We start from the raw sequence: 15,150 nt of genomic DNA, 5'->3' as shown, positions 1-15,150 counted from the left end.
ACCGACTCAATTTTGAATTTGCGGTAAGTAATGTATTTGTTGAGGGTTTTTAGATTTATTATGATCCGAGCTTGCCCAGAAGGCTTTTTACCATAAAAATACGAGAATAATGCCCCTTTCCTTGCTCGTTTACCGGGACCATTGAAATAGCTCTTGAGTTTAATAAATCTTGTAACCCTGACATCATCAGTTTTTGAGTCTCCCGAGATGACGGGGAGGTGACTCTTAAGATCCTGGGAGGAGACGCATCGAACTCTATTAGAATACCCTGTTGGATAACACTCACTACCCAAGGGCTGTTGGAGATATTCTGCCAACAGTGAATGAAGTTCGAAAGCCTCCCCCCCACCGGATCGGAGTCATTGTTTTTCTTGTTGTGTTTGTTGGGGAATAAGGATGTTTTTAGGTTTCCCCTTGGCATAACTCCACCTTCCAGTTTTTCCTTTTCCCTTAACCTGGGAAGGCTGGGACTGGGGGGCTCGAAAAAAACGCTTTCTGGGAGGTCTTTGTTCAGGAAGAGTTTTCTTTCTGTCCGTGGCCTTTTCCAGGATGTCGTCTAATGAGGGCCCAAACACATAGTCACCCTTAAAGGGAATGGAACAGAGTTTTATTTTTGAAGTGACATCTCCACTCCACATCTTTAGCCAGAGAGCTCTTCTGGCTGAATTTGTCTGGACCAAAGATCTGGCAGCCACACGGATGGATTCCAGTGAGGCGTCCGCTAGAAAACCAGTTGCTCTATGTAAAATAGGCAAGGAGTCCAACACTTCCTCTCTTGGAGTACCCTGAGAGATGTGATTTTCTAGCTCTTCTATCCAGCGGAAGAGAGAGCGGGCTACGCAGGTGGATGCAATATTGAATCTGAGGGACGACGTAGACGTTTCCCAGGACTTTTTGAGAAGGCTCTCAATCTTCCTATCTAAGGGATCCTTTAACTGGGAGGAGTCTTTGAACGTCAGAGCCGTCTTTTTTGCCACTCTGGCCACCTGAACATCTATTTTTGGGATGTTCCATTTAATTGAATCCTCATCCAGAGGAAACCGATGTTTAAAGTCTGAAGGGGTAGTTAGCCGTTTTTCAGGTAATTCCCACTCATTATTGATCATGTCTATAATACTTTTATGTACGGGAAAACCAGGTTGTTTTTCAGTATGTATGCCGAATAATTCGTCCTGTATAGACTGAGGAACCGGTTCTTCCTTTAGCCCCATAGTATTTCTCACTGCAGACACCAATTCCTCAATGTATTCAGAGGAAAAAAGATATTTCCTCATTTCTGCAGATTTATGGGGTAACACATCTTCCCATTTGACTGAGGATGACGTATGAGAACCCTCAGACTCTGACCCAGAATATTCCTGGATTTTCCTCTTTTTGGGAAGCGATGGACCAGGTGAGGATGGTGGTGGCGGTGGAGGGGGGGCGAAAGTGGCCAAAGAGGTCTGGACCTCTTGCCTAACCAGGGAACGTATTTCTTTAATAAGTGAAGGGTGTTCCGCCCGGATTACTTTGTCCGTACAGGGTTGGCACAACTTTTTCTCCCAATTTAAGGGCATTTTCACATTACAGGTGGCACATTTGCCTTTAGTAACGGTTTTATGGCCAGGCTTGTCTCCCTGAAATGAGAGAGGAAGCGGTATAAGAAGGTATACTTAAATCTACCTTTAAATGGGACCCATCTCTGCCACACTTACTGGGGCTTGAGGAGCGCTGGGCTCTGCAACTGCAGGGCAAGACGAATCCATGCTTAAGCAGGCTTACCTGAGACGTCTTCGCAGCTTATATAGAAAATAAGACTGCACCAGCGTGTGGCAATTAGCCGCCCCTCCCCCTCCGCAGTCCCAGGCAGGCGTGCGAGGATGCAGCGTGCATTACACGCCGTTCGGTAATCCATAACGCTGGACGGTATCGCTCCTATGCAGGAGCGCCAACCCGGAAGTGAAGTATCACATGACTTCTGGGTCGCCGAACAGCGCGCACAGGAGGGGGAGACGCCGGAGAGCTCCGGGATGGGCTCACCGGCCAGCTTTATCCCCGCAAGAGGACGCAGGAGGACCGGGAATGCGGTCCCGAATCTTGAAGAGACGGGAGCATAACGGAGGAGGAAGCCCTGGGAGCCCGACCACCAATGCCCGGCTAAGAAAAATATATAAGGTACACTGCCAGAGTCGTCCGCACAGCGCACCAGGAACCTCTCCATGCCCCATGGGGGACAGGAAAGACACTGGTTAATGGGAGTTGGGAGGGGTTTTTAACCTCTTGTGCTTCCTGTCCCCCATTAGGGTATGGAGACAACCTCCTGGTGGCTGTCGTGGAAGGCTACTAGAGAAAAATCAGCTACCATCAGCCTCCTTAGGTGGGAGAGCTACCATCCCACAAATTTAAAAAGAGATATACCAAAGGGGCAGTTTTGTAGACTTCGCAGGAACTGCTCCTCGTTATCTGATTTTGAGCAGCAAGCTAGTGCTATGAAACGACGTTTCCAAGAAGGAGGTTACCCCGAACAGGTTGTGGATAGGGGATACGAAACAGCACGGAGGTCAAACCGTATGCAATTACTTACTCCAAAACCAAAAAAAGAAATGGAAGGAGTTACTAGGCTAATGGGGACCTACGATGAACAAAATAATAAGGTGAAGGGTATCCTGAGACATTACTGGGATGTATTGAGAGCAGACGCGGATCTGGTCGATTGTATCCCTAGGCTCCCCTTAGTAACATATAGAAGGGGAAGTCTATACACGATTATGTGGACCACAGTCATCTTAAACCCCCACATAATAGTATGTACTTGGTTGGAACGCAGAAGTTTGGGAACGTTTAAATGTAGAGGCTGCAATACCTGCAAATTGATTAACCAATCAAAAACGTTCCGTAGTGTGGCTACAGGATGTACCTTTAAAAATTGGGATTTTGCCAGTTGTAGGACAACGGGGGTGGTCTACCTATGCACATGTAGCTGAGACTGTCCCCCAATCTGCCAGGCTTGGAGATTGGGACAGGAAAATACTCCAACGTGAAACTAGGTGGATTTTTCTCCTGGAATCCATGTCCCCTCTTGGTTTAAATGAGCAGCTCTACTTCACGAGTTTCATCTGATAGACTTGTATTCATGTTATGGTCTAAAATGATAAGGAACTACTGGTGTACTGTATAGGTGTTTCGCAAGATCACAGGATAGTTTTTCACTTAAAAGTGGAGCGATATCATTAATGGTTAATGGAGCTAACCCTACTTACCCAACAGTGGTTGATAAAACTTATTGTACATTGATACTTGAATAGACCCTTGCATGAGAGGGGTTATAATGCTGTGTCACCGCTCTTAGTTGATGCCGTTTAGCATAATATTTAATGACATTGCTCATTTAAACAGACTTAAAGGTAATTACAGCGCCATTTATGATGGCATTTTCCACTTTGTCTTTTGAGCGCTGCCTTCCAATTGTCTGTTTCTAGGCAGCCAATTTTTTTTGAATGCTGTCTCTTATTAATTAATTTCTCTATAGACATCTAGATAAGCTATTTATAGCTGGAACGCATTGGCATTCTACCTACGGGATGTCCTGAGTTTTCATTGGTTTTATGACTATGTCTTCAGTCATTTCCATTCCACTTTGCCTGTGAGGTGGAGCGCATAGCGTTCCACTTCGTGCTCTTACAGTACCGCCCCCAATATTCTTCTTCCAGGCGGCCAGAGAACTCTCTGGCTGGAACGCATATGCGCTTCACCCACCAGAGGTCTGGTGACGCTATCGGACTGATGATACGTCACTTTCGGTTGCATGCTGGGTGCATGCTTTTTATGGTGGCAAGTGGTACTTAAACAAAAATACGGTGAGACACATGTAACCCTTTATTGCAAGCGGTCATGGAGAGACGTGGCTCATTATAGCTGCCTCGCGCTGGAAGAAGCCCTTTTCTTTTCCTTGATGAGTCCTGGTTTACTTTCCAGGGGGGAAACGCGTCGGCATGGGAAACCAATTGGATGAGTACATCCTTTAATATTGTTTTGACCACTGTCAATTTATGGACTGATTTATTCCCTGCATCAGTTCTGATATAGAGTTAAGAGGTGTATGTATTATTTGAACATAATTATGCCATTCTGAGCCTATAGACTTGCTATTGATTTGAATTTGGAGTGGCAACTCTTTATCTTTTGTATATGCGTTATCTGATAGGGGGTTAACCCATGAAAGTATGTCACTTACTCTGCAATAGCCGCTGAAATTTTGAGGTATATCCATTTTCTCTGTCTCTGGTATTACTCACAAATGCACCTTATTCATGAGTCATCAGGGTTTGAAAAGACATCAATCCTGAAATAACTTGGTACATCAATTATAAGAGCATTTACTGATGCAGTTTTTGGCTGAGCACTTTCAAGCACATTAGCACTTTAGATAATATTGGTGTTGGTGATGGTGTTTCATTGTTAGTTCCCCTCCTAGGGTCTTAAGGGAGAGCCGTCGTCGAGTGGAGGCGCCATGCCGAACTTAGGGTGCCAACCTCTGCGGTAAGGTAGGGTGAGTAAGGGAAAGATCACCCCCTCACCATATTTACCTCTATCATTTTTTAGTATTGTTAAGACTGTGTATTGTTAAGATTGTTATTGTCTCCTGACCCTAAAAGGGTAATTTTACCTAAGAATAGTAAGTTATTTTTTAGGGGTATTATTTTTGATTTTGGTTCAAACCTTGATTTACACTCCAGTGTCAATTAGTTTTGGTGCAATTTTAAGAAGCCTGTTGGACCACTGTAAGACTCCAGCTTAGGACTAGAAACAGTCAGGATCCAAATAAGAATGTGTGTTTGTGGAATATGACAAACGAGTAAACTAGAGGGATTCTTATACATAAAATTAGTAAATATAAGTCTAAGACTAGAGCGTTCACTCAAAGACCTTACATTACTACATTAGTGTGGGGTTGACAGAGCAGACCCATAACTCTGATCCATTGGATGGAAATATGGGTAGTTGGCAAGAAACCCCAAACTTATATTATCAACATTTTCTGGTAAGGGCTGAAGATATGTTTTTTTTCATTAAAGGGCCACTGTCACCCCCCCCCAGGCGTTATAAACTAAAAGAGCCACCTTGTGCAGCAGTAATGCTGCAGTCTAACAAGGTGGCTCTTTTAGTTTTTGATTAAGTTATTACCGCAATAAAACGTTTTAAAAATTGGCCAAACGTACCAGCGATTGTACCGGGAGGCGGTCCGAAGCGTCCTCTATGAATCTTCAAACTGCCGTCACTCTTCTCTTCAGGGCCGATGGTACCCGCCCCCTTCGCGTTGTTGCTTCAAATCCGGCGCCTGCGCTGTGCGTGCCTGCCTGGGGCCTGCGCAGTCTTCTTTGGCCGTCATCACTCACACGCAGGGTGCCTGACTGCGTCTGTGCGGGCAGTGCGGCCGCCCTGTTACTGAATCCCCGCCCCGCACTGTGTTATTCATTATGCACACTGCGGGGCTGGCATTCCTGGGCATGCGCACTGCACTGCGCTGTTCAGGCCCTCCCCCAGCTCGGACGTTCTCCCTTGTCTGACGTTGCCCCTGCTCCCCCGCCTTCCGGCATTATTTTCGGCTGCCAGATTCCAAAATCTGGTGAGGATTAGTGTATATGGCGGCAAGCTGCTGTGTGCTTTGTCTCTCTCTATGTGTTTGTATGTTTTAATGCAAATGCATATTTACACCAGCAGCAATGAAAATTAGGTACTTGTGTGGGTGGCCATAAATTACAAAGCACTGATGATCAATACTGTTTTTTTGGGGAGCATTATAGGTTTACATTGCGTTCGGGCAATACGTTTTGCGAATATAGCTAGCGTATTGCACCAGCGCAATGTCTTTAGCGGGATTGCTTTTGCCGATCCCGCTATCGCAGATCCACAATCTGCGCTAGCGAGGAACGGAGCTGGGACGCTGAAAGCAGCATCTGAGGTCCGACTGAAAATAACGGCACATCGCAAGGGCGTGCCTAAAAAATGGCATGCGCTAGCGATGCGATCCAGATCCTAAACACATTGCCGTCAATGGGTGCGCTAACGGACCCGTTGCATGGCGTAACTTGCGACAATCACGCCATGCAGCGTACTCCTTTAGCGTTAACCCATTAACGCTTAGTGAACCTATTCGTAACGCACTGAACATCACTAAAGGAGGAGGGGTCTGCATTATACCACATCAAAGAACAATAAACGTTGAGGGGTGACCATTATTACACCGTACTGCAGATCAATGCACGGTCAGGGGTCTGCATTATTATACCGCACTGATCATCAATAAACGGTGAGGGGGGATCATTATTATTCCGCACTATAGATCTATAAACGGTCATGGTGGAGCATTGAGTGGAGCACTTAAATACGTGGCACTGAAATACGTGGCACTGAAATACGTGACACGTGGCACTGAAATACGTGGCACGTGGCACTGAAATACGTGGCACGTGGCACTGAAATACGTGGCACTGAAATACGTGGCACTGAAATACGTGGCACTGAAATACGTGGCACGTGGCACTGAAATACGTGGCACTGAAATACGTGGCACTGAAATACGTGACACGTGGCACTGAAATACGTGGCACGTGGCACTGAAATACGTGGCACGTGGCACTGAAATACGTGGCACTGAAATACGTGGCACGTGGCACTGAAATACGTGGCACGTGGCACTGAAATACGTGGCACTGAAATACGTGGCACGTGGCACTGAAATACGTGGCACTGAAATACGTGACACGTGGCACTGAAATACGTGGCACGTGGCACTGAAATACGTGGCACTGAAATACGTGGCACATGGCACTGAAATACGTGGCACTGAAATACGTGACACGTGGCACTGAAATACGTGGCACTGAAATACGTGACACGTGGCACTAAAAAACGTGGCACGTGGCACTGAAATACGTGGCACGTGGCACTGAAATACGTGGCACTGAAATACGTGACACGTGGCACTGAAATACGTGGCACTGAGTGCCACGTGCCACGTCAGTGCCACGTGCCACGTATTTCAGTGCCACGTATTTCAGTGCCACGTGCCACGTATTTCAGTGCCACGTATTTCAGTGCCACGTGTCACGTATTTCAGTGCCACGTATTTCAGTGCCATGTGTCACGTATTTCAGTGCCACGTGCCACGTATTTCAGTGCCACGTGCCACGTATTTCAGTGCCACGTGCCACGTATTTCAGTGCCACGTATTTCAGTGCCACGTGCCACGTATTTCAGTGCCACGTATTTCAGTGCCACGTATTTCAGTGCCACGTGCCACGTATTTCAGTGCCACGTGCCACGTATTTCAGTGTCACGTGCCACGTATTTCAGTGCCACGTGTCACGTATTTCAGTGCCACGTATTTCAGTGCCACGTATTTCAGTGCCACGTGCCACGTATTTCAGTGCCACGTATTTCAGTGCCACGTATTTCAGTGCCACGTGCCACGTATTTCAGTGCCACGTGCCACGTATTTCAGTGCCACGTGCCACGTATTTCAGTGCCACGTGTCACGTATTTCAGTGCCACGTATTTCAGTGCCACGTATTTAAGTGCTCCACTCAATGCTCCACCATGACCGTTTATAGATCTATAGTGCGGAATAATAATGATCCCCCCTCACCGTTTATTGATGATCAGTGCGGTATAATAATGCAGACCCCTGACCGTGCATTGATCTGCAGTACGGTGTAATAATGGTCACCCCTCAACGTTTATTGTTCTTTGATGTGGTATAATGCAGACCCCTCCTCCTTTAGTGATGTTCAGTGCGTTACGAATAGGTTCACTAAGCGTTAATGGGTTAACGCTAAAGGAGTACGCTGCATGGCGTGATTGTCGCAAGTTACGCCATGCAACGGGTCCGTTAGCGCACCCATTGACGGCAATGTGTTTAGGATCTGGATCGCATCGCTAGCGCATGCCATTTTTTAGGCACGCCCTTGCGATGTGCCGTTATTTTCAGTCGGACCTCAGATGCTGCTTTCAGCGTCCCAGCTCCGTTCCTCGCTAGCGCAGATTGTGGATCTGCGATAGCGGGATCGGCAAAAGCAATCCCGCTAAAGACATTGCGCTGGTGCAATACGCTAGCTATATTCGCAAAACGTATTGCCCGAACGCAATGTAAACCTATAATGCTCCCCAAAAAAACAGTATTGATCATCAGTGCTTTGTAATTTATGGCCACCCACACAAGTACCTAATTTTCATTGCTGCTGGTGTAAATATGCATTTGCATTAAAACATACAAACACATAGAGAGAGACAAAGCACACAGCAGCTTGCCGCCATATACACTAATCCTCACCAGATTTTGGAATCTGGCAGCCGAAAATAATGCCGGAAGGCGGGGGAGCAGGGGCAACGTCAGACAAGGGAGAACGTCCGAGCTGGGGGAGGGCCTGAACAGCGCAGTGCAGTGCGCATGCCCAGGAATGCCAGCCCCGCAGTGTGCATAATGAATAACACAGTGCGGGGCGGGGATTCAGTAACAGGGCGGCCGCACTGCCCGCACAGACGCAGTCAGGCACCCTGCGTGTGAGTGATGACGGCCAAAGAAGACTGCGCAGGCCCCAGGCAGGCACGCACAGCGCAGGCGCCGGATTTGAAGCAACAACGCGAAGGGGGCGGGTACCATCGGCCCTGAAGAGAAGAGTGACGGCAGTTTGAAGATTCATAGAGGACGCTTCGGACCGCCTCCCGGTACAATCGCTGGTACGTTTGGCCAATTTTTAAAACGTTTTATTGCGGTAATAACTTAATCAAAAACTAAAAGAGCCACCTTGTTAGACTGCAGCATTACTGCTGCACAAGGTGGCTCTTTTAGTTTATAACGCCTGGGGGGGGGTGACAGTGGCCCTTTAAGCAGAAAAACTTGCTACTTTTCTTAAGATATCAAAATTTTATCCAACTTAAAAAAAAATGTAATACATCTTACCAATGTTAATAAAAGATAATTTCTTGAGTTGCTTAGGATCTGTCATTGTAGTGGGCACGTTAAAACTCTTACTGCAACCTGAAAATAAAAATAAAGGTGTATATTGGTGCTATATAAGATACAGGAAAAAAATCATCCTTTATATCTGCTTAATCCATGCATTAACTGAGGTACCCCATAGATAAGGTTATAACTTATCTATATATATAATTGTCTAAGGTCCACTTCCGTCTGTTTGTTTGTTTGTCTGTTTCTCTGCCACAGAAAAAGCGCGTCGCTGATTGGTCGCGGCCAGCTGGGCGCGACCAATCAGCGACAGGCACAGTCTGGCCGCGAATTGGCCCCTCCCTACTCCCCTCCAGTCAGTGCCCCCTATATACTCCCCTCCACTCAGCGCCCACATAGCGTTTTAGCAGTCCGTTAAAACAGACTGCGCTACACTGCGGTATAACGAGGTGTAACGCAGTCCGTTAACGCTTGCCATTACCCCTGTAAGTGTGACCAACTTTTTACTATTGATGCTGCCTATGCAGCATCAATAGTAAAAACATATAATGTTAAAAATAATTAAAAAAAAAAAAAAATCATTATATTCTCACCTTCCAATGTCCGCGGCAGCCTTTTCCGCTCCTCTTGACGCTCCGGTCCCAAGAATGCATTGCAGCAATGACTCCAGATGACGTAGCGGTCTCGCGAGACCGCTACATCATCACGTGTTATTGCCGCAATGCATTCTTGGGACCGGAGCGTCACGAGGAGCATCGTTAAAGGCCTGGCCTGGATCGGGGGCCGCCGGAAGGTGAGTATATAACTATTTTATATTTTAATTATTTTTTTAATAGGGATATGGTGCCCACATATATATACTGCGTGGGCTGTGTTATATACTGCGTGGGCTGTGTTATATACTGCGTGGGCTGTGTTATATACTGCGTGGGCTGTGTTATATACTGCGTGGGCTGTGTTATATACTGCGTGGGCTGTGTTATATACTGCGTGGGCTGTGTTATATACTGCGTGGGCTGTGTTATATACTGCGTGGGCTGTGTTATATACTGCGTGGGCTGTGTTATATACTGCGTGGGCTGTGTTATATACTGCGTGGGCTGTGTTATATACTGCGTGGGCTGTGTTATATACTGCGTGGGCTGTGTTATATACTGCGTGGGCTGTGTTATATACTGCGTGGGCTGTGTTATATACTGCGTGGGCTGTGTTATATACTGCGTGGGCTGTGTTATATACTGCGTGGGCTGTGTTATATACTGCGCGGGCTGTGTTATATACTGCGCGGGCTGTGTTATATACTGCGCGGGCTGTGTTATATACTGCGCGGGCTGTGTTATATACTGCGCGGGCTGTGTTATATACTGCGCGGGCTGTGTTATATACTGCGCGGGCTGTGTTATATACTGCGCGGGCTGTGTTATATACTGCGCGGGCTGTGTTATATACTGCGCGGGCTGTGTTATATACTGCGCGGGCTGTGTTATATACTGCGCGGGCTGTGTTATATACTGCGCGGGCTGTGTTATATACTGCGTGGGCTGTGTTATATACTGCGTGGGCTGTGTTATATACTGCGTGGGCTGTGTTATATACTGCGTGGGCTGTGTTATATACTGCGTGGGCTGTGTTATATACTGCGTGGGCTGTGTTATATACTGCGTGGGCTGTGTTATATACTGCGTGGGCTGTGTTATATACTGCGTGGGCTGTGTTATATACTGCGTGGGCTGTGTTATATACTGCGTGGGCTGTGTTATATACTGCGTGGGCTGTGTTATATACTGCGTGGGCTGTGTTATATACTGCGTGGGCTGTGTTATATACTGCGTGGGCTGTGTTATATACTGCGTGGGCTGTGTTATATACTGCGTGGGCTGTGTTATATACTGCGTGGGCTGTGTTATATACTGCGTGGGCTGTGTTATATACTGCGTGGGCTGTGTTATATACTGCGTGGGCTGTGTTATATACTGCGTGGGCTGTGTTATATACTGCGTGGGCTGTGTTATATACTGCGTGGGCTGTGTTATATACTGCGTGGGCTGTGTTATATACTGCGTGGGCTGTGTTATATACTGCGTGGGCTGTGTTATATACTGCGTGGGCTGTGTTATATACTGCGTGGGCTGTGTTATATACTGCGTGGGCTGTGTTATATACTGCGTGGGCTGTGTTATATACTGCGTGGGCTGTGTTATATACTGCGTGGGCTGTGTTATATACTGCGTGGGCTGTGTTATATACTGCGTGGGCTGTGTTATATACTGCGTGGGCTGTGTTATATACTGCGTGGGCTGTGTTATATACTGCGTGGGCTGTGTTATATACTGCGTGGGCTGTGTTATATACTGCGTGGGCTGTGTTATATACTGCGTGGGCTGCGTTACATACTGCGTGGGCTGTGTTATATACTACATGGCTGTGCTATATACTAAATGGCTGTGCAATATACTACGTGGCTGTGTTATATACTACGTGGGCTGTGTTATATACTACGTGGGCTGTGTCATATACTGCGTGGGCTGTGTTATATACTACATGGCTGTGCTATAAACAAAGTGGGCTGTGTTATATACTGCGTGGGCTGTGTTATATACTGCGTGGGCTGTGTTATATACTGCGTGGGCAGTGTTATATACTGCGTGGGCAGTGTTATATACTGCGTGGGCTGTGTTATATACTACATGGCTGTGCTATATACTAAATGGCTGTGCAATATACTACGTGGCTGTGTTATATACTACGTGGGCTGTGTTATATACTACGTGGGCTGTGTTATATACTACGTGGGCTGTGTCATATACTGCGTGGGCTGTGTTATATACTACATGGCTGTGCTATAAACAAAGTGGGCTGTGTTATATACTGCGTGGGCTGTGTTATATACTGCGTGGGCTGTGTTATATACTGCGTGGGCTGTGTTATATACTGCGTGGGCAGTGTTATATACTGCGTGGGCAGTGTTATATACTGCGTGGGCTGTGCTATATACTGCGTGGGCTGTGCTATATACTGCGTGGGCTGTGTTATATACTGCGTGGGCTGTGCTATATACTACGTGGCTGTGCAATATACTATGTGGCTGCGCTATATACTACGTGGGCTGTGTTGTATGCTACGTGGGCTGTGAGACTCTTTCGCCCGGGGCCCTCAAAAACCTGGAGCTGGCCCTGGCTTCACTGATTGTTCGTGGCCAGCCGGGCGCGACCAATCAGCGACACAGTCCGGCAGCAAATTGGCACGGGATTTGAACCAAAGTTAGGTTACCTGGTCGCGCCTGGCCGGCCAAATCCTGTGTATTCATTGCATTATTCTGAAATCTTCATAAATAAACTACATACATATTCTAGAATACCCGATGCGTTAGAATCGGGCCACCATCTAGTTGTATATAAAACTACTGGTATACAGGAACACAACAGTAGACAAACTGGCAAGACAGTATATAAGGTTTACAATAATAAATAAAAAGATCAATACCTTTATGTAAAAAGGCAACCATGTAAGTGAATTCTTGCAAAATATTTGGAAGCTGATAATAAAAAAGACATAAACCACCTAAAGAACAAATAAACAAGCAATGTGTGTTAATACTTAAGGCATTTGTCAAGCTCTGAAGTCAATAATTGGCAAGGGTTGAGTAGGCAAAATAGCAACCCTTTCTAATCACGACCTTCTCAAACGTTTACCGTACCTGTCTTATTTGTAAACAACTGTAAATTTTGAGAAGTGATTCTTCCTTTTCCCCTTTCTTCTGGAAGCTCATATCCCAAATTCACCAGACTAGGACAAAAACATAATACATCATAAGCCAATATATTTTATGCATTAAGCACAAGAAATAACAAAATATAAAGTTAGTAAGGTATACAAAGACTTTTGAAATACTTACCTTACATCTTGGTTAGCTATAAAGATTTCAAGTGGAATTTCGAGCTACAGGAAGAATAAAGCAGTCAGCGTACAATACAATGATTCTAGTGTAAAAAAAAAAAAACATTTCAAAACTAAAAAAATAAGGCCTAAAAAGTATCTTAAAGGTAGTGTGTTAACCCTAAAACTCAGTTTAAACTAATTAGATAATCATATAGGGGACTTATGCCTTATAAAATCATGTATGTTCAGTTTAATAAGCTATAATTGTACAGAAATTATATTTGTTATGCAACAGAGTGCAGAGTGAAGTTTTGGTGTCGCCAAGCTCTCAGTGCAGCTTTCTTCCCCCTCCCCCTTTGTTGACTGATTGCACTCAGTTGTCCCAAAGAAGCTGTCACAAATCTGTTGTTGGTTGCCCCGGGACCAGGGGCTCCTTTCATTTCCCTAATATTAGGGGCGCCCTAGCTCGCTTTCAGAAGTAATCGCTGTTCTGCGGATTACTTCTGTTGATGAACACGCCGGGGCACGTCCCTTGCCTTAGCTCCTGAATCCGCCCTCAGTCTGTACCCTTTCCCCACCCAGGGAAGAGGGGAGTAGTAGTGCACTGTAATACACCAACCAGACTAACAAGGCAATACGAACAGGGATAAAGGAAAATACCAATCATACAAATATACACACACAAACAATAGAGGTACCATGGAGGATGGGGTTAAACTAAAGTAGGCGAAGAAAAAGAATTATCACACTCCTAGCAACAGTCACACATAAATCCACTAAACAGCTTCTCCAATAATAACCACCACCACTAACAACCTAGAGCTAATTTTGGGAGAAGCACCTGTATGTCAGATACTGGTCCACAACTTTTGTAATATCTATGGGCAATGGTGTCCTGCTCAACAGCACAGTATAGCGATACTTACAGTATTATAGCAACATTGGTTTTTTTTTGGTTTTTTAAATGCTAAACAACAACCTTACTTACCACATATTTAAAATCTCCACCTGGATAAAACTGTATACAATGCAAAACACAACCTGCACGCTGGGGAAAATGAAAGCAGATTTCAGTTAGTAAGGTAATATGCTGTACCATATACAATACAAAATCAATAAAGAACAGCTAAAAAGTAAAATCCAATATTTCATAATGGAATACTTGAATTATTGTTAATCATATATAAAAATGTAACACAAATGTATTTTATAATCCAAAGGTATGACTCAGAGTGTCAAGGACAGAGCCCCATTTAAAAGTAGCTATCAAGTCTTCTGCAGATGAAGATTACTCATCATATAAGGAATAGTTTTGCAATACATTTAGATAACATTTCTCACCAACTTGGAGTGAAAAATTATAATTACTTACTAGTAATTTGATTTTCCCGAAACCGAAGACAGTACCATACAGTGAGACTTGGATCCGTGCCTATTACTGGACAGGAAGCCAAGAGCACAAAATAAAAAGGCAACTACCACTTCCTCCTTCAATGTGGTTTCCAAGAAGTCAAGTAGGAGTTACCCAAATTATAGTTTTTTTTTATTAGTTATACCTCCACTCAAGAATGCCAAAGGAGTCCCAGAAACCAGCAGAAATATTTAGTACTTTGTGATAATACGATTAAATTCCCCCTCCCCCCTGTTTTTCTTAGGATGCAATGTTAAGAAATGTATTTAAGCCGAAACGGACACCTATAGTTTGAGATTTCCATCATGGGGAAGTTCTTGTTCTAACCATGTACTAACTAGCTCAGGCAAAGAAGAGATCTGAGCTATTCCATATAAAGAAGAGCCGCGATCCACCACTCATATGGGGATGATAAAATTCATCCTATTCTCTATAATGGGATAAATTCTGAAACTTTAATGGAAGCTAATAATACAATCTAACTGTGAAGATTGTTAGTTGGAAATAGTAAAAATGCAAAATAGATTAGTTTTTCGAGCAAAGAATAAGAAAATCAAGTGATAACCATCAACTCTGATACACCACTTTTTTTGTTTTACTTTTTTACCTGAGGAAGTGACCAGGATAGAAAGAGATATATACCTCATATGGGATTGGTGAATTCTCAGATGGTCTTAAACTAAGGTATTAGCCCCCCATCCCGTTAAACATGTACCTTATGCACAGGACGATACATCCATGAGTAATAATCAGAACGGTCTTAACTCACTGCGAAGGCATTCATCTCAACTACTGATGATGCTCCTCCTTCGCCACACGAGTTTCACAGGTAAAAAGGCACTTTAACTCATCCATCAATTCCTCTTTGTATAGGTTTATTGCAGAGTTGCCATCTTGTCACTCCAAGAGCGTA

General features: G+C 45.0%; 1 protein-coding gene across 3 annotated transcripts in view; it reads right to left on the bottom strand.

Annotated features, from left to right (window-relative positions):
- Positions 1–15,150, bottom strand: part of GSAP (gamma-secretase activating protein) — a 167,420-nt gene that overhangs the window by 67,919 nt on the left and 84,351 nt on the right. For all 3 annotated transcript variants that reach the window (XM_077264715.1, XM_077264716.1, XM_077264717.1), the window contains 5 exons: positions 13,815–13,874; positions 12,843–12,886; positions 12,645–12,733; positions 12,431–12,508; positions 8,942–9,019 (listed from right to left, as the gene is read on the bottom strand). In XM_077264715.1, the coding sequence (XP_077120830.1) occupies positions 8,942–9,019; positions 12,431–12,508; positions 12,645–12,733; positions 12,843–12,886; positions 13,815–13,874 (349 nt within the window). The remainder of the gene's footprint in view (positions 1–8,941; positions 9,020–12,430; positions 12,509–12,644; positions 12,734–12,842; positions 12,887–13,814; positions 13,875–15,150) is intronic.

Source organism: Ranitomeya variabilis, chromosome 5 (genome assembly GCF_051348905.1).
Source record: "Ranitomeya variabilis isolate aRanVar5 chromosome 5, aRanVar5.hap1, whole genome shotgun sequence".
NCBI lineage: Eukaryota > Metazoa > Chordata > Amphibia > Anura > Dendrobatidae > Ranitomeya > Ranitomeya variabilis.
Note: the sequence above shows the minus strand (reverse complement) of the source record. Positions and strands in the feature narration are given on the sequence as shown.